At 45.0% G+C, this 19,776-nt stretch overlaps 1 protein-coding gene across 4 annotated transcripts in view; it reads left to right on the forward strand.

Moving 5' to 3' along the window:
- The window catches only part of MTM1 (myotubularin 1), a 95,858-nt gene that overhangs the window by 63,282 nt on the left and 12,800 nt on the right, over positions 1-19,776 (forward strand). For all 4 annotated transcript variants that reach the window (XM_045995088.1, XM_045995092.1, XM_045995090.1 and 1 more), the window contains 5 exons: positions 3,024-3,107; positions 5,258-5,407; positions 9,592-9,780; positions 13,839-14,024; positions 18,814-19,020. In XM_045995088.1, the coding sequence (XP_045851044.1) occupies positions 3,024-3,107; positions 5,258-5,407; positions 9,592-9,780; positions 13,839-14,024; positions 18,814-19,020 (816 nt within the window). The remainder of the gene's footprint in view (positions 1-3,023; positions 3,108-5,257; positions 5,408-9,591; positions 9,781-13,838; positions 14,025-18,813; positions 19,021-19,776) is intronic.

The raw sequence follows: 19,776 nt of genomic DNA on the forward strand, positions 1-19,776 counted from the left end.
AACCTGGGAGCTGTTTCCATCACAGAGTTCTCAGAGGCATGTTTCAGAGGTAAATGATGCCAGTTCATTGACTTGTCCTGTATATCTGGATGTCATTTAGAATGTGCAGTGTTATTCCAGAATGATTTCTTGAGAAAGGCTGCCTGAGATGTTGCTACCATAAGGACACTGGACCCACTCTCCTATTAATGACAATTTTTTATATTACTTGTATTCAGAGTTCCCTAAAAGCAAACTTATTAAAAAAATTATAGGGGTGCCTGGGTGGCTCAGTGGGTTAAAGCGTCTGCCTTCGGCTCAGGTCATGATCCCAGGGTCCTGGGATCGAGCCCCGCATGGGGCTCTCTGCTCAGCAGGGAGCCTGCTTCCCTTTTTCTCTCTGCCTGCCTCTCTCCCTACTTGTGATCTCTGTCTTTCAAATAAATAAATCTTTAAAAAAAAAAGAAATAATAGACGTAATTTTGGTTTGGGCTACATAACTTTCATCTTCTGATAATAATTTTATAAAGTTATATTCATCAGTAATTTTAATATAAGATACAAGAGAATATGTGAAGAAAGAAAGGGGTTGCTTTATTATTCATAACTGAGAAACAGTTACATTGTAAATGCTGCTGGCAAATCAAAGGACACTGATGGCATTAACACACATGACGATTTTTCTGGAGAGAAAGAAGACTTTATCTGGCCTTCAAATTAGTCATTTTATGCTGGTTTTAAAAGGCCGCCATATTCACTTGAGCTCCATGGGAAAGGTGCAAATAACTAAAAACAAACAAACAAAATGAACCAAAAAAACAAAACATGGAGGTCAGGAACTCATTTCAAGAAAGCAGCATATAGGTCTTGTAAAGGGGGTGAGAGCCCTGTGTCTGAGACCACCTGCCGTCTACACGTACATGAGTGGCGCAGTGGCGGGCGGAGTTGATCATACGCTGGCCAGTGCTCAGAGGTCACCGCAGAGCGCGCTGATGCGTGCTACAGATTGTTCCCATCAGAAGTCCCTCCGCCTTTGCGTTAAACTTCAGGTGACAGGAATCACTCATATCCCGCAGAGGTAGGAATAATTAAGGACTGCCGAGGATTCTGTGTCCGTGTGAAGCCTCAGCAGATTGCTTAGCGAGCTCGGTATCATGTGGTTGGTGTCCTGCCCGCCATAGACTACACAGCGCTCGGGACTACCACTGCCTGCCCTGAGACCTGCTGGGGAGCCCCGTGCTTCAGAGAGTTCAAGAAGACAGTCCGGAGAGCAGTCTCCTGGTCAGTTTTTACCTTAAACCTCTGGCTTTTTGAATACATAAAGCTGTTGTTGCTGAGCAAGGCTTTTCCAGAAATGCCGTGTAGTGGAGGGGAGGGGAGGCTGGCGTGCACAGTTGTAGGATGACAGCAGAGGAGAATGGGTGGCGGGGAAGATAACCGAGAGGAAAAAGTGCCCAAACCCGGTGCTTCCCGAGAACGTGGTTGTACGGGGGCTGTATAGACTGGACATTTTCTCTGGGCCAACGAGTATGTATTCCGCCTACTATGGACCAGATACCATTCCAGTTGTGGAGGATACAGGATGTGACCCAAGCAGGTGTCTCTCTTTATGGAGCCCATGGTCTAGGGCAGGGAACAGTGGGAGTCTAATGGTGAACAAACAAGGAAACACGCAGTCGGTCAGATGGTCGTAGGTAATAGGGGACTACGATGGGAAGGAGACGAGGGGTGCTGTTCTGGGAGGGGTAGCATGTAGTTTCTCTGTAGGGTGTCAGAAGTCTCACTGACTAAGGTTACATTTGGGCAGAGATGCGAAAGAAAGAAAAGGGAAAGCCATGGGGGAAAGGGATTCCAGACAGCTGGATGGCAGGTGGAAAGGCCCTGATGTTGGCATGTGCTTGGTGCTTTGGGGGAACAGCGAAACTGGACGTCGGCGGGGCTGGAGTGGAGGGGCAGTGGGAGAGCAGAGGCCTGGGAGGGGCTGTGGCCAGGTGGTGGACAGCTGTGTGTAGGCCACTGGGCGGGCTTCTGCCTTGACTCCAAGTGAGATGGAAAGCACAGGGGGATTCGGGGCAGAGGAATGACTCGAGCTGACTTAGGTTGTGACACTATTACTCTGACTTTAGAGGTGAAGAGGCAAAGTAGGGGACCAGTTAGGAGGTCACAATGATGCAAGCAGAGATGGTTGAGGCTTAGGCCAGGGCGGTGGCAGTGAGTCGATGAGGATGGCCCCAAGGTTTTGGGCTCAACTAGAAGGATGGGGCTGCCATCGACTGAAGTGGGGGAGGCTGGAGAGGAGCAGGATGGGAGGCGTTCAATGGTTTGGCTTTGGACATGTTCACTTCGGAGTCTTCCAGATGCCTCTGGAGGCAGGCTGGAGTTGTGGAGCGGTCCCTTGGACAGCCAGGTGTGTAGCTCCAAGTCGGGGCTGGAGAGCCAGAAATACTTAGGGGTCCCTGGAATATAGATGGCAGTTGAAGCTGTGAAATTCGTCAATATTGCCTCCAGAGCGAGCACAGGAGCGCAGAGAGGCCTGTGTCCTGTCATTGCGTGGAGGTCAGGGCATCGATTCAGAATTCACCGAGAACAGTTAATTAAGAATTTTCCTAATGTCCTGTCCCTTTTAAAATAGATAAACATACTATTGTTCGCTTGTGAGACAGTCATCTGTTTAGTGATTATTCCTGAATTTCTTTTTTTTTTTTTTAAAGTGGCTTTTACCTGATCAATTGCTAATGCTGTTCAAAATAGATAGGTATGTTTTGGTCTAGAAATCTGATTTTTGTGGAACATCACTTTTAAAAAGAAAAATGAAAAGAGATGTTTGTAGCCGTAGAAAATTGGGGTCTCAGAAGTAATGCTTACTCAAGCTAGAAGGTAACATTAAATCTGGTCTGCATTTCCCACTCTTATTCCTTTTTTTGAAAGTCTCGCTTGGGTTGTGATTTCATGGTAGGCAAACCCAGAGGACATGGAATTAGTAGACTATCAGTTCCGTCACGTGGAACTTGAAATTCTTTTTTTTTTCCTTTTGCCTTTTCTAGCCCATATTTGCATTTCTAAATGAAGAAAAGTTTAACGTGGATGGGTGGATGGTTTATAACCCAGTCGAAGAATACAGAAGGCAGGTAAGTCATGTGGCGAATCGCAGAATGCCGGGTGACAATATTTTGTCTGTCATGCTCTTCGAGCATCAGTGAAATCTTTGCTAAGTGTAGCTTAAATGGCAGTTATAGCTTATTTTATCTATTACTCTGTAATTTATGAGCTCATTCCATAGCCATATGATATGTTGTTCATGAAATGAATCAAATATTTGGAATCTAGAGGAGTCAAACTTCTATACCTTACTCTTTAGGAATTCGTGTCACTAAATATTTACATATCTGGGAGCTTAACTCTCTCTGACAGCTAGATTCAAATGATATTTATTCTGGTTTGCAGATTGAAATGAATTAGAATGTTTTCCCTGTAATGATGACTTTTCCAAGAAAGCTTTGATGCATGGATATGAAAATTGCTTTTACTGCTCTCTTCTGTAAACCTCACCCACGTGCATGGTTGTTGTGCTGTAAGAAAGGCAAGAGGCTTGGTACGGTGTGTCTGTCCAGGGACAAAAGTCTCTCGTGGCACTTTTGTGAAGAAGAGCCTGTGTGTTTTATGTCCAAGAGCCACAATTTGACCTCTGATTTAACCAAATCTGTAGGCCAGCTTGGAGTTATGTGATGGAGTTTTTCATAGTTCTCATCCTACACAGCTCTTAAAATAATTGGGAACTTGTCAAGTGAGTTTTGAGAATCAGATCAAGCCTGATTGCCTTATGTGAAAGGGCAGTGAAGGTAAAGAACCCTAGACTTGAGAAGAACCTTCTGGCCACCACCTCTACTACCAAGCATCTGTGTTGATTTTCTCTTCTCTTTTTTTTTCTTTTTCTTTCTTCTTCTTTTTTTTTTTTTTAGTCTTGACCAGTGGTGTGCATATTTGTAAGCAGATTCGATGCTCAGGAATGTGGGTGCAGGAGTTTAAATCCCATGTATGAGGTAGTATGTGCTATGCTTCCAGAAGTCAGCTTTAGAGCGTTGAGTTTCCGAAGGCTATCTATACCTCTCATTTTTTAATGACCTCTGTTCTGGGTCAGTTATTGAGGCAGAAGAAAGAGCATTAAAACATTTTGCATGTATTGAAGACCTCTGTAGCGTTATGTATTTAAATATCTGTACCTTAGTTTTGGAGTGTTACTGACATATTAAGACTTATTTTTTAGATCAGTGTTCCTAGCTTGAAACAAGACAGTTCCTGTTTAAGATTGCATGCATATATGAACTGTTGAAAGGTATCTTGTTTTAGACTGCCATTATATTTCATCTTTTCTTCCTATAACTTTCTCATGGGACTTATAACTCTCTAATTGGACTCAGCATCAGACTCACCTGTTTGGTCCGTGGTCTATAGGACCAGACCTAAGGAAAAGGTACAATGTCTGTCCCCAAAGCAAGCACCCACATAGCTCACCTTTGTTTGTGTATTTGTGTATTTGTGAGTATGGGGAGAGAATATTCCACCACCTCTGGATCTCGTCCATACTAGATACGGTTTTGTGGGTGGATGACAGGATGGGAGGTGTACTCCTGGTCTCCCTGTCGCTTTAGCAGTGTGCTTAGAATGCAGATGACTGTATTCCTCACACAGCCTACGGAGCGATCACCGATCCCAAACCACTTGATTGAAAAAACTTGTAGGAGGTGGCGAAATGAGCCTCCCCGGAGGGGTTTTCCTCTATTTCCCCTCTGTGACTTTCGTCATAAACTTCGCTTCTTTCTACTTTGGAGCAGACTGAAGCATTCACTCTGTTTTGAGTAGGGAAAAGAAGTTGCCCAATCTCTTTTCTATCCTCAGTTAGACACAGGTTGAAATTACATGATGTACTTTTCTTTGGGGTGGGGGTGGGGTACACAGGTGGGGGATGAACTTGGGTTTATCTTTATTGTACAAGTAGTAAGAGATAACTTGACATGAAATAAAGGAAGATCTCAAATTCAAGAGAATCTGTATTCACCAATGATATGCTAGAATTATGGGAACCACCAGTGTTTTGTCTTGTGTTCTTATGTTGTCTGGATTATGGATTTGGCTCCCTTTAGTGTAAATCGGTAGATGGTCACTACCCTGTGGTCAAAGAGGCATGTGCAGATTCTGCTAGAAGGAAGAAAGGAGACCCAAGGCCAAATCCAGATACGAAGTCATGGAGTACTGACTTAGACTTCCTTTTTTCCTACAGGGCTTGCCCAATCACCACTGGAGAATAACTTTTATCAATAAGTGCTATGAACTCTGTGACACTTACCCTGCTCTCTTGGTGGTTCCATATCGTGCCTCCGATGACGATCTCAGGAGAGTTGCAACTTTTAGATCCAGAAATCGGATTCCAGTGAGTACTACGGTTAATGTTTTCCTCAGAGATTGCCTTTTATCCCATAAAAGCAGTCAGGTCAGAGAAACAGTCTTGGAATTGCAGTCCACAGTGTCATTTTTAAGTGCCTTCTGAGTGCAAAGTACTATGCCTGCTGGGAAAAGAACTAAGACAGCACCATCTTCCAGAGCTCACAATCAAGGTCAGAGAATGAGCGCAAACTAATTCTTACTTGAGAGAGGGTCTAAGTAATGCATAAGTCAACCAAGAGCTAGCTGGAAGGAAAGAGGGAAAGACGGGGGTTTCTGGTTTTCACCTTTGTTAATAACACACGTGATGTGTGATGGGCTCTCCATGAGCTTCGGCTCAGTCATACTGGAAATGACACATTGCCTGTCTTCTGTTATAGAGCACATGGCAGCTTTAGTAAGTCTAGCTTGTCCTCATCACATTTGCAAGCTCCCTGAATGCAGTTAGCAAAGTGGAGCCAAGTGCAGATTACTCCAGACAGTATACTTACGGTATCATTGGACCTAGTTCACAAAGTTCTCTTTGGCTCTTAAATATTTATGTATGAGTCATACTGTCTACTTCGTGTGCATAAATTTTATTGACTAAAAATTTAGAGAATTTTTTCCCCTCTTAATTTTTAGGACATGTCATAATAAGTACATTGTTTTGTTTTGGTTTTCTAAATAACAGATTTTGGAAAAACAAGGATTGAAGAAATGAAGATTTAATGTCACCTTGCCTTTAACTCCAAGTCTAGACATTTTTTGTCCTTAAAAGGACATTCATGTGAAACTTTTGTAGAGTGTCAACATAATAGGAATCACAACTTTTAAGATGCACTCGCTCCTCTGATTATGAGTGTCTGTTCATATGTTAATGATCCATATCGTACTCGAACATACGTTCTTTAGCTCGTTTTGCTAGAGTACAGTGCCAGCGAGGCTGGAGTTACAAGTTTACTTACTCCTCTTCTGCTCCGTTGTGACATACTTTTCTGTGCCCGCTGTCTCACCCACCGGAGAACTAAGCTAGGGTAGTGTGGATGGATTTTGTTTTGCCTTCATTCAGTTGAACATGTACCATGTCAAGTGTGTGTGTGTGTGTGTGTGTGCGCGTGTGTGAGAGAGAGAGAAAGCGAGAGAGAGACTTTCATGGGCTTTAGGGCAGGAGAAGAGATGGAGCAACTGAGCCCAGTCTGCTGTGCTCAGCTGCCATCTGGACCGACTAGTCTCTGCTACCCTGAGTGAGCAAGAGTCGCCTGTGGAGCCAGTAGACTGCTTACCTTTTTACTTATCTCGCCATTTTATGGATCTTCTTCCTTCATAACGGCCACCAGTCTACCTGTATTTTTCCTAACAAAATGAAGGCTAAGCTCTCCATCGTGTCTATATCTTTGTAGAGTACCATGCTTAAGAATGTTTAATAACAGATGATGTCCTCTTTCTGACATACCTTCTGACCACCTGACTTTTGACTGTACACCAGAAAATGTATTTGCTTTTAATGCGAAATCATTAATATTTGATACTCAGTTCTTTTTTAAAAGCCCATATAAAAACACAAAAAGAGTTGATGAGAAAGCACTCTTGTTATTGTGTGTATAAATAGGACAAGAACGATGATAAGATATCGTTGAATGACAAAATGATCCGCCTGAATCAGTGTTTGCATGAATGCATACATCTGTTCTCCTACGCATTCCTGTGTTCTCAAACAGGTTGGTCTTAAAGTTACAGAAGTCCTTGGGCGCCTGGGTGGCTCAGTGGATTAAGCCTCTGCCTTCGGCTCAGGTCATGATCTCAGGGTCCTGGGATCGAGCCCCGCATCGGGCTTTCTGCTCAGCAGGGAGCCTGCTTCCTCCTCTCTCTCTGCCTGCCTCTCTGCCTACTTGTGATCTCTTTCTGTCAAATAAATAAATAAAATCTTTAAAAAAAAAGTTACAGAAGTCCTTGACATATACGTAACATAATTATTTTAGACATTTTACAAAATGCCGATAAGCAAAAAGGACTCTGCCACCTAGTGAGAACCACAGTTAACATTTTGCTCTACGTCCTTCCAAACTTCCTTCCATGCAAACATATTTTTATTTGAAAAAAAAAGACGTTCTTCTGTATGCCAGGGTGTAGGTGTACCATAATGTATTCTATCCATTTTCTGTTGTGAGACATCTGGGTTCCCTTTAATCTTTTATTATTATCCACAGTGCTGCGATCAACACCTTTTTGGTGGCGCAGTATGTGTGCACATCCTTAATTATCTTTGGCTTCTAGATACTAACCTCAATCAGAACAACCTAAGACGGTACCCTATACTTTGAAAGCCGTCAGGGTAGTTGGTGTTGTGAAGTGACCATTCTCTATACCTCTGAGCCAAACAGCAAGCACCCTTTTTTTTTTTTTTAAGATTTTATTTATTTATTTGACAGAGAGAGAGATCACAAGTAGGCAGAGAGGCAGGCAGAGAGAGAGGAGGAAGCAGGCTCCCTGCGGAGCAGAGAGCCCGATGCGGGGCTCAATCCCAGGACCCTGAGATCATGACCTGAGCCGAAGGCAGCGGCTTAATCCACTGAGCCACCCAGGCGCCCCAGCAAGCACCCTTTTTAAGAAGGTTGTGGAGATCCCAAAAGAAAAGGAAAGAAGGAAGCAAAACAGCTTACAAAAGTATTGTTTGTTGATGGCGTGGTGACTGCAGCCTTAAATCTCCCTGGCCAGGAGAAGAGGAGTGGAGGGCGGGAGACCAGTGCTGGTGGCACACGGCAGTTTCTTGCCTAGGACCTGATTTAAATTTAAAAGTTGCTGCGGGTGTTTATGAAATAAAAAGAAAAAGTGGTCTTGCACGACAGCAATGTGTTGTACGGCTTAAACTTACACAGTGTTGTAGATCACTTACATCTCAATAAACCTGAAAAATTAAAATACATTCATACTTGCCTAAAAGGATCTCCTGTCTCTGATGTGTCTCCAAGCAAGGGCGACAAGGAGGCAAGCTGGGCCGGTGTCCCCTCCACGGTGCCGGTTAGAAAATGGAGGTCCCGGAGAGCCAGTGGTTGTCCCGGGGCTTCCCGGTTCTGAGCCTTGGGACTCTCAGGGGCCACAGTGGTGTTTTTACTGGTCTCTGGCATGGCACAAAGACTCCTTCACGCTGTGGTATAGTCTTTTCTCACTAGCCTGTTGCCACTGTCACGCCTTCATGGAGGGGGTAACTTCAGAGATGACAGCGTGTTTGGCCTTGTAGTAACTGAGTTCTTTGGTTCTTGTGTCTGCTTTTCACAGTTTTCTGTATCTGACTTCACAGGCTACCTGGCCTGCCCCTCGAACGTACCTTACATGTTTTCTTCCCTCATCCCCCCAGCAGGGCCACGGAGTCACGTTCACCCCCACATCTGATGAAGTAGGAGAGGGGAGCAGCAGAGGCCGTGAGCTCTGTGCCCAGGTTACAGCGACGGCAGAGATGTGCCTCGCCCAGAGCCCACACTGTTGCTCACCACACTCCCTCCTGGCTCCCATTTCGTTTTTTAACAGCTTTGAGATCTAATTCACCTACCAAACAATTCACCCACTTAAAGTGGACAGTTCTGTAGTTTTTATTGTATTACTTTTTAGCTCCCTTCTCTGGGTGTTGTTTCTCCTGCACCGTGAGCCTCGAAACCAGGTACCCCCTGTGCTAGGCTTGTGTGCAAAGTGCGGCTCCCTAAGCTTCAGTGTGGGAACTTTGGCGGCTCTGCTGTCATCCTGAGAGCTTTTGTTTTTTCTTTTCCTAGAATTGAGACGGTTGGGTAGATGACCTGTAGAAGTGAGTTGGTATTATAGAAACGTATTGTACCAGAGATGATTTCCTTGTTTCTGTCAGAGAAATCCAAGGCAGGCTACAGAACTGAAGTAATCTCAGAAGCTTTTTTATTCCCTTGAAGTGATAGAACTTTTTTTAGGTAAGCATTTAATCTCTGTGAGATGTGCTAATTAAGAAAAGACTGATTAAAGAAATTGGTTATTCTAGTTGTCTCTTAATAGTCCTCATTAAATGTGTGTTGCTAGGCACACACCGTGAAATCACAGGTAAACAAGTTTCTGTTTTGGCCAAATCGGACTCACGTCGTCATGATGGTTAGTGCTTCATTTTTTTATATTTCTAATAGTTTTGAGATTTGCTGTTTTCTTGATAGCTTGAAATTTCTGCACCCACCATAGGTGCTGTCATGGATTCATCCAGAAAACAAGACCGTCATCGTGCGTTGCAGTCAGCCCCTTGTTGGTATGAGTGGTAAACGGAATAAAGATGATGAGAAGTATCTTGATATTATCAGGGAGACTAACAGACAAATTTCTAAACTCACAATCTATGATGCAAGACCCAATGTAAATGCAGTGGCCAACAAGGTGAGTATATTCAGTGACACGCTAGACGCGTATCTTACGGATATCATGCCATGCTTTACGAGACTGTGTGTGCACGGTGTGTCCACATGTGGGCTTACATGAATAGCGAAACTTAGCTGAAATGGGAAAACTGGTTTGCTGAAGTAGGAGGTCATTTTATTTATTTTTTTTAAGATTTTATTTATTTGACAGCAAGAGAGATCACAAGTAGGCTGAGAGGAAGGCAGAGAGAGAGGAGGAAGCAGACTCCCTGCTGAGCAGAGAGCCTGATGTGGGGCTCTATCCCAGGACCCTGAGATGATGACCTGAGCCGAAGGCAGACGCTCAACTCACTGAGCCACCCAGGCACCCCAGGAGGTCGTTTTAATCACAAAATGTATCTTGAAAGTCAAATCCATTAAGATCAAATGAGAATAACCTTTAGGTAAACTCGGTGAGTATAGACTGTGATGAACTTTAATTCTGGCAAATGTCGGAGCTTCTTTGGAGCCCTTTCGGTGATTCCTGTTGATGGTTACAGTGCTGTAGCAGCTATGAGGAGCTGTGGGAAGCCGGAATTGTTAAAGTCCTCAGTCTGTAGCTTTAGCTGGAAGGTCTCTTCGCTATCCTCATGGATGGGTCTTCTCCTTTATAGAAGATAATTCAAAAATGAGTCCATCTCTGCACGTAGATTTTAGGGTCATGTGCACACGATATTAGTGGGTTTTTTTTATTATTTTATTTATTTGACAGACAGATCACAAGTAGGCAGAGAGGCAGGCAGAGAGAGAGGGGAAAGCAGGCTCCCTGCCTATCAGACAGCCTGATGTGGGGCTCGATCCCAGAACCCTGGGATCATGACCTGAGCCGAAGGCAGAGGCTTTAACCCACTGAGCCACACAGGCACCCCGATATTAGTGTTTTCAAAGACATCTCTCTCCGTTGTCTTGTTGGCCTTACTCAGAGTACACCGAGTGCCCCTCAAGTTGATCGGGGTCATCACTGTGAATATCAGTGACTAGGTCGTGTCACTTTCAGAAGCTTCCACAAAAGCTGCCGCAAGGTATAAGGCCATTTGTCTGTGCGCTGAACGTCCAACTTCTCCTTTTTGTTTTGTTTTTTTCCTTCTCCCGTTATTGCCAGCTGTCAACTTGCAAGTGCTCACAGTGGGTCTGCCCAGAGGTGTTCATCACCATTCCGCCTTTCAGATTTCTTGTTTCTCATCAACTGTAGGCTTAAATTTCATCATCAGGAACACTTATCCCGAGGTCACTTTTCTGGCATCTTCAATTATTCATAGGGCAAGACAAGAACCTGAAAACAAAACAAGTGGTCACGCGGCTTGGAGAGATGCAGCAGCTTCCTAAATGGAAGGGCATGTAAAATGGCATGTGTGAGCGGCTCTCCTCGCTGTTACTTGTGCGCGAATCAGGCATCTTACCCACTCACGTCTGCTGAGTTCCCTCTGCTCCCTGTGTACCCTTGGCCCAGCTCTCCGTTAATTGCGGCTGATTTTTGTTTCAGTAGTGGAAATGATTTTGAAATTGTAGGTAAAGCAATCAAAGTAAATTAGGAAGTAGAATTAAAACATTTAGGAAATTGAGTCTAAAGATGAAAATTTTGCATTCTTTGTAATGTTAGATGTTTCTGTCCCATCGCTTCTATATAATTCAGAGTTGAATATGTGTATAAAATGCAGTATTTCTATGTACACATTTAGGCTGAAATAGATATGATGGGAAATTGTAATGAGGTATTTAGAAAGATTATTTTAAAACATGAAAATGTATAAAGTGATTACCTTCATTTATTAACTTTAAAGCTTATTGTGATAGCAGTAGAATCTGCCCCCCCCCACACCCTGCCCAGCTTCACAGCAGTAGAATTCTTGAATTCCTCTTAAACACTCAGGAAATATGCCTGTGTTACTAGTGCTCTTAAGAATGAAGGGAAGGAAAAAATGAAGGGAAAAAACCCAGGCTTTAAAGATCTCTGTGGTGTTCTTTAAAAAACAAGCTCTCGTTCCCTCCTCCCTCCGCTGTGTCTCTCCCCTAGTCATCTATATCCATAGCAACAGGCCCTTGAACCTCTGTGTCGCCGTACTAGATAATCAGGGTTGTTCCTTTTTGTTGAAGAGAAGGAAACTGAAAAGACTTCAAAACTAGCCAGAGATGGAGAATTTGAACTTTGGGAACTCAATCTATGCTTGGCTAATTGATTTTTACCCTTCAGACTTCTGCTCTCTTTGGACCTGATTGTTCCTCCCTTGGGAACATTTAGAAATTTACAAGCCCCCCCCCCCCCGCGCATAATAAGCAACATTACAGCATTATAAAGTAAGCAAAACCCAGGCGTTGACAAGCGCCAGCACTGGGCTGCTTCAGTTTCGCAGCAGCTGACCGCGATGAGTCAAAGTAGAGCGGCATAACGTCCGTCTTCGCTTCAGCAGGGAGCGATCAGTACGTTTTGCCTTTTATCTGTCTGCATATTATCTTCAGTTATTTACGAAAGAAACTCCAGCGTTGAGAATCTCTTGAAAATCGCTGTAACTCTTTAAAAACCACAAGGGTAGAGAAGCAGGTCATCCAGGGGATGGTGACTTATCGTTGCATTAGCGGCTCACAGCTCTGGCAAAACTCAGGCTCGCTCTTTGCTCCCAGCTGGACGCCTGCGGTTTCCGCACATGACTGCTAGGTGGGTAGGAGCATCTCTGTGGGCCTCTGACCAGAGCCTTGAGGTGTTACGTGCCCGGAGACATGGGTAGGAGAGGGAAATAGGGCTCATCTGTCTATGTATTCATTAGCTAATAACTTTTTAAAAAACAACAAGGTTGAATGTATGTTGTCTACTTATACTGATGCTGTTCGTGACAAGCTTTAAGCACGTATTTCTAAATAAAACCTATTTTCTTACCTAGAGACCAGGAAGACCAACATCTCTGGCTTGTAAGGAGGACTTTACATTTGAAATTCAAGTGGTTACCTTCCTTTTATTGCATAGGAAACTTGCGTGACTAACCCTGGGAAAATTTAAAAAAAAAACAAAACAAAACATGGGATGCATTGGCCCTTCTGTTCTGAGTTACAAGTTATATATTCTTTGTATTGTTGTAAATAAAAAGAAAAGAGGCAAAATGTAGCAACGGCACATTTGTTCGGTGCCTCCCCCTTCCATTTCAGCTTGGAGGACTTTGCTTTCTTGGCAAGTCTCTGAATTATTTAACTTTTCCTTAAAGGGCCAGAGGCCACATGCTCCATGGCATTTGGAAAACGCGAAGCAGAGTGCAGCCAGGTTCCTCCCATTCCGTTTCTTTTGCTTTATATGGAGAATGGGTATCTCTGCCGTGCTGGAAAGGGGTGCAGCGCTCTGTCCCCGGTGTCCGCGGGGCAGACAGATGGTCACGGTGCACTAGAAGAGATATGGGCCTTGAACTCAGACACGTGGAGTCCTACTGATTACCGTGTGACTTTGGGGATAGTTAAATAGAATCTCTCCTCAGTGACAAAATGGGGATAGTACTCTCCGGCGGCGTGGCTGTAAGCGGGGGGTGGCGGCCCACTGAATGGTGGCTGGGGTCAGCTGTGGTGGAGTGTGACTCCTTTTAAACCTGTTCAGCCTGCCGAGTCTCCGAGGCTCCAAGAGGTTGAGTGCCTCCCCTCCGTGGCAGGTGGGGCTGTTAGAGTCCGTGCGGCGCCTGCCCTCTCCCGCTGCCGGAGAGTACTGCTACAGAACCCATCAAGGAAAGGGACCCGTGACAACTCTTGCCTTTCTAGACCCAGAAGAGCTAGTAATTATGGAACATTTGAAGTGATTCTTTTTTCTTGCAAATACAGATCCCCAGCAGACTGCCAGCCTGCTGGGTTGTTTTTCTTTTCTTTTCTTTTCTTTTTTTCTTTTCTCCAAGCTCAGCGTGTGACTGATGTCGTTGAGGCTCCGTGTTGGATGGGAAGTCGGGTCCCGTCGATCGCCGCATCCAAGCTGGAAGGTGGAGATTTGGAGGACCAATAACTTGAAATTTTCATGTAAGTTCTCTGATGAACTAGAAAACCCAGCTGACTGTATGTTTTGCTATTTTTCAGGCAACAGGAGGAGGATATGAAAGCGATGACGCGTACCATAACACCGAACTTCTCTTCTTAGACATCCATAACATTCACGTCATGCGGGAATCTTTAAAAAAAGTCAAAGACATTGTCTATCCCAATGTGGAGGAATCTCACTGGCTGTCCAGTCTGGAGTCTACACATTGGTTAGAACACATCAAGGCAAGTGTATTGTGAAAAAAAGCTGTCCGTACCTAAATAAGAAAGTCATTGTAGAGTGGAACAGGGATCTGTTTCAGTCCCTTCCATTCTAAAATTGAGTGGTGAGAGCTGAAATAGTTACATTTGATAGTTTCGTATCTCTTCAGAGTGTGCTTACCTTTAAGTTAAGGGTTTCACAGCATCTCACTCCAGAACCGTTTCACAGTCTGCGGAGCGGTCACTTTCTATCTTGCCAATAGTAAGTTCTGTCGTCCACGCAGACTTGTTTAGAAACAGCCAACTTATTATCCAACTGTTGCTGGGTATGACCCTCAAGGCCCTGGAGAGAGGGTTTTTTTAATTGAAACCAATCTCAAATTGACTTACTTTAAAGAATGAACTTTGTGCTTCGATTATACTCAATGTTTCATGTTGATAAAAGCAGCAACACCCCTCCAGTCTCTACAAGTACTTGAAGCTATCTGAGGGAACTAACACCTTTAGAAGCTACCTTTTTGTTGTGGAAACAAACAGAAAGCCTACTTTAAATAGGTGCATTATTGATATAGATTGTTTTCTGGTCACATTTTACTTTCAGACTTGATAGGACACACATTTTCGTTTGGCCTCTCATTTTTGTCTTCATTTCTCATTCTCAAAGATAAATTGCAAAATCAATTAATTGTAACAGCTAAGGGAACGTGGGTCCTGGATGAGATCCTGGATTAGAGAAAGGACACTGGGTGAAAATTAAGGACAGCTGGATCAAGTACAGACTCTATTCAAAATAGGTTAGGAAGTTTATTAATAATTTCATAACATGTTAATATTGGCTCACAGGTTGTGGCAAATGTACTCGAGTATACGCAGACTTTCTGCAGTATCTTTGTAACTTTTCTATACATCTAAAACTACTGTAAAATAAAACATTTATTTTAGAAAGTATCGCACTCCTAAAGGCAAAGCAGCACGCCAGACCCCATGAATGGAAGAAGGTACGACACGTACTTCCTGCCTTTCAGGAGGTCCGTGCGGCTGAAGAGGTGGCGGGCGCGTGAAGCGGGCGGTGGAGCTAATGCTCCACCGTGTGGCGTGTTATACATGCCACAAGCCTTCATAGCAAAAGGCAGTGGAAGGAAAAGGGCCTTTGGGATTTGAGGGGCTTGAAAGCAGAAGGGACGAGGGGGCCCATTTCTAGAGAAAGAGGCAGTCTGGCCAAAAGCCCAGGAACAGGCCTGGGTAGGGCCTAGCTGGGAAGAGTTAAACCCCTACTGTGAGCTGGATAGGAGAGAGACTGGTCAGAAGTTGGTCTTCTTCAGAGGCTCAGGTATCTGAGGAAATTAGGAGTCCAGGCCATCTTTATAAGATGTGGAATGGAAGTTAGGACCTACAGAATATGGAAAAGGCTATAAAAGGCCCCTGTCCATTTTTATAGGTTTGTCCAAAGAGAAGGAGAGAGAAAAGAAATGAAAGAAACTGCCAGTGTTCTCTGAGGAGGCCAGCTGTAACAGGAGGCCCAAATGGGCACCTTAATGACCTCTGACTCAGGGTTTCTCAGGCATAAGTCCCATCGGGCCAGAAAACGGGGAGCAGAGATACGGGTAGCCTTGAGCTGGACCTTGAAGATCGGGCGGGAATCAGTGGTGGGGGGCACATTTGGGCTGTGCTCCTGGAAGCCCCAGGAGGAGCATCTGTCCTTGCCTCTTCGAGTTCCGGGTGACTGCTGGCATTCCTTGGCTATGGCCAAATCACTTCATTCTCTGCTCCTGTGGTCCCATTGCCTTCTCTCTGTGAAATCTCCCTCTGCTCCTTCTTATCAGGATACATGGGATGTAATTTAGGGCCCTCCCCCACGATCCAGGATAATCTCTCCGTCTCAAAGTCATTGTCTTGATAACATCTGCAAAGTCTCTGTTTCCATGCCGGGTGGTTTTCACAGATTTCTGGGGGCCAGGACCGGGGCAGCTTTGGCTGACCCACTGTTCGGCCTCGCACACTGTTTTGCAGCCCCAGAGCTGCTGCTAGACGCACGGCCTGGCCACCACGACCCTGCATTCGGGCGAAATGGCCCCATGACTCTGTGCGAAACAGGGCAAGCTTCACAGGCGAGGAGACCACCCCCATTCTAGTCCGTCAGCGGAGCCCCAGCAGGGTAGAATGTCTCTGTGGTTTCTGGAGCATACGGTTTCTTTCTGTCCTTCTCAACACTCTTGCCGTGTAGCCCTTCCCATTTGGAAGTGACGTGTCGCTGTGTGTTTCTGAGAAGGCAGCTAGACGGCAACCAGCGTTCACGAACCCGTCCTCTGTGTCGTCACTTTGTGGGGATTCTTCCTTTCGGGCCAAGACAGGCTGTGCTGGGGATACCGTTCCTCCTCCCGCTTCAGTGTGTGGCATGTCAAAAGCGGCGGAAGGAGGTTTCAAACCCAGGCCTCGGGCCACTGAGCCAGCGCGCCGCACGCCGCCTCCCCGTGAGCCACTAGGCCATCTGATTACGCAACAGTTGCCAGGGATGGTTTTGAAAATCTGATTTCACTTCATTAGATAACTAGCAGCCTTCCTGGCGAGAAACGGTGGTGGGAATTCATACTTTTGGGGACAACATCTAATATTTTGAAAGATCACAGGCTGAGGCTGCCTTCGTTTCTCATGGCGAGGGGAGTGTCTGGGGTGAAGCTGCCTTGAGTCGCATCCAACAGCCCTTTTGTCAGCGGTGCCTCAAATTAAATTTGTCAACAGGATTTTGAGGAGATGCTTAAAACACTTGAAGAACTAAAGCTGCTCTAGTCAGTTAAAAGCAATGACTTCTGTATGAATAATTGAGGTCCCCTCACCTGTCCTTCTCGGCACTACTCTGTCCACTTCTCTGCAGTTACTGTTTACACCAAAATAATGCAAGTGCGGATCTTTAGAGGCTCAGTGGGTGGAATATGGGACTGGCGATGGTAGGGTCGTGAGTTCAAGCCCCACACTGTGCATAGAGCAGGCTTAAAAAAAATAAGTAAATCCAGTTAAAACAAATAACAAAAAGTATGTGTCTTTAAAGTTCTCTCTGCCAGATCATTCACTTAGTCTGATTTTGCCTTGAATCCATGAAAACAACTGTAATACATGACCGTTGCAGAGCTGTTAGGACTTGGGGAGCTCCAGAAATGGCATCACGGACGTGAATGGCTGATGAGCACATGAACAGACGGAGCCCTCGTACACTGACGGTGGCAATGAGAGATGGTCCAACCACTTTTGAAAACGGCTTAGCAGTTTCCTAAAAAGTTAAATAAGTGTACATGTACCGTGTGATCCAACCATTTCACTCTTCGGTATTTACCCAAGTGAAATGAAAACTTAAGTCCCTACAAGTCTGTGCGTGCAAGAGTCTGCAGCAACATCATTCATTCATAAGTTCGTAGTAACCAAATGCAAGAATCAACCAGGTGTCGATCAGCTAGGGAGTGAATAAATAAAATATGACCTGTCCATACAACAGCATACGCCTTGGCCGTAAAAAGAAGGAAGTACTGCTGCAGGCTACGACATGGATGGACCTTAAGAACGGAAGTGACAGAAGCCAGACATAAAAGCCCCCCCATTCTGGGATTCCATTTAGATGACGGCTGTGGTAGATGCAGACCTGTAGAGACAGGAAGCAAATCAGTGGCTGCTGGGGGCTGAGGGCGGGAGCAGGGCTTGACCGCAGGTGGCACACGACACTTTCTGGGGGCCATGGAAGCGCTCTGCAGCTGGTTTGCGATGATGGCTACACGGCTGTGTACATGTGTGCGGTCTTATCACACTGCACACTCGTGATGGGTGAACTCTGTGCTTCGTACAGGGTAACTCCGTAAATACCTAAGTCACCCAAAAATGACATCCTAGCAATAACTCCTGTGTACACAAATTGCGTGGTATTTCAGAGTCTCGGATGTTTACAAGAAGGCTGTCACTTTATCTTGATGTAAGTATTCTACTTACAAGCCACAGAATAGATCATATTTTGTCAATTTAAAGGCTAAAAGGGGATTTCCATTGTATCAGGCCTATAAGGTCTAGACTAGACCTGTTGGGCCGGTGATTTTTTTAAAAAATGATTACTGCTGTAGGTTGAATTGAAACCTCCCCCCTAAAAAATTCCATGTATTGAAACCCTGACCACCCCCCTCCCCGGTACCTCAGAGTATGACCTTTTTAGAACTAGGTTCCTTGGAGGTGCGATGAGTGCAGATGAGGTCATACTGAAGGAGGACAGGCCCCCGCTTAGGTAAGACTGGTGTCCTTATGCAGAGGGCAAATTTGGACACGGAGACACAGACACAGGGAGAACACCACATGAAGACTGGAGTCTTGCTGCCATGAGCCAAGGAAGTCTACCAGAAGCAATGAGAAGGTCTGGAACAGGTCTTTCGCTAGAGCCTTCAGAGGGAGCCAGGCCCGGCCCACACTTCGATGTAGGCCTTCCAGCCAGACAGTACACTCCTGTGGTTTAAGCCCCAGGCTGTGGTCCTTGGCAAGGACAGCCCTCATACACTACTGTAGGCACAGGCACAACAATGAGTTGGAAATGCAGTTTAGATTTGTGTGCATTGAGTTTGTTGTTGTCGTTTGTTTTTATGACCTAGTCTCACTGGAATGCCATTGCCCCAGAGCAAGAGCTGCAGTCCCCAGAGCCCCTGCTGTTCCATTCGCAGAAGTTTTTCTGTTCTAGACAATAGCAGTTTTTGAAAACATGACCTTTTCTGGGGTTAAACACGATTATTTCAAGTTTTAGCCGTATCTTACAGCTGCCTACTAATCATGTGATCTTCTTCTTCGCCAGCTTGTCCTGACGGGAGCCATTCAGGTGGCAGACAAAGTTTCCTCCGGGAAGAGCTCTGTGCTCGTGCACTGCAGCGACGGCTGGGACCGGACCGCGCAGCTGACGTCCCTGGCCATGCTGATGCTGGACAGCTTCTATCGGAGCATCGAGGGCTTTGAAATACTGGTACAGAAAGAATGGATAAGTTTCGGACATAAATTTGCATCTGTAAGTGAACAGTCAAGCTGATGTGTTCCATGTCCATGTTTGAGATTGAGAGACTGGCTGTTAAGCCATATATTTGCTTTCGAAAAGAAAATCTGAGGAGTCAAATGAAAAGAATGTGCAGTTCCTCGGGGGTCATGAAAGTTGTTTCAGGAGACTGCTTTCTCCGTCTGTCCTATTTACAGTTTGCCTTGAAAATCAGACCAGGAGCCTGTGTAGAAGTGTGGAAATTGAGACTGTGTGACCATTCTTTCTCAGCTACAATTATAGCCATTAGAACCAAATACCTTTTACAGAGCCGCTAGACTCTTTTCAAGGCTTTATTATTGTTACTATCATTATTATTCTCTGACACACAATTTGAAAATTGAGAGAACCTATTAAAATTCATATTTCCAGGTCTGAAAAAGCCTTTAAAAAAAAAAGAAAAGAAGATTTATTTAGTTATTTATTTGGGAGAGTGAGAACACATGCAGGCATGAGCAGGGGGAGGTGCAGAGGGGGAGAGAGGCCTCCAGCAGACTCCCTGCTGAGCGTGGAGCTCGGTGCAGGGCCTAATCTCACCACCCTGAGATCATGCCCAGAGTCGAAGAAGTCCAGAGTCAGACACGCTTAACTGACCGGGCTGCCCAGGTGCCCCTGAAGAAGCCTTTTTAACAAGCTCCCTCAGATGATCCTCATCCACGCTTCTGAAGGAACGTGCAGAACATTTTCAAGTAGAGAGAATCATTGTTAATAAAAATAAATGGTGAGGCTTTT

This window comes from Meles meles, chromosome X (genome assembly GCF_922984935.1).
Source record: "Meles meles chromosome X, mMelMel3.1 paternal haplotype, whole genome shotgun sequence".
NCBI lineage: Eukaryota > Metazoa > Chordata > Mammalia > Carnivora > Mustelidae > Meles > Meles meles.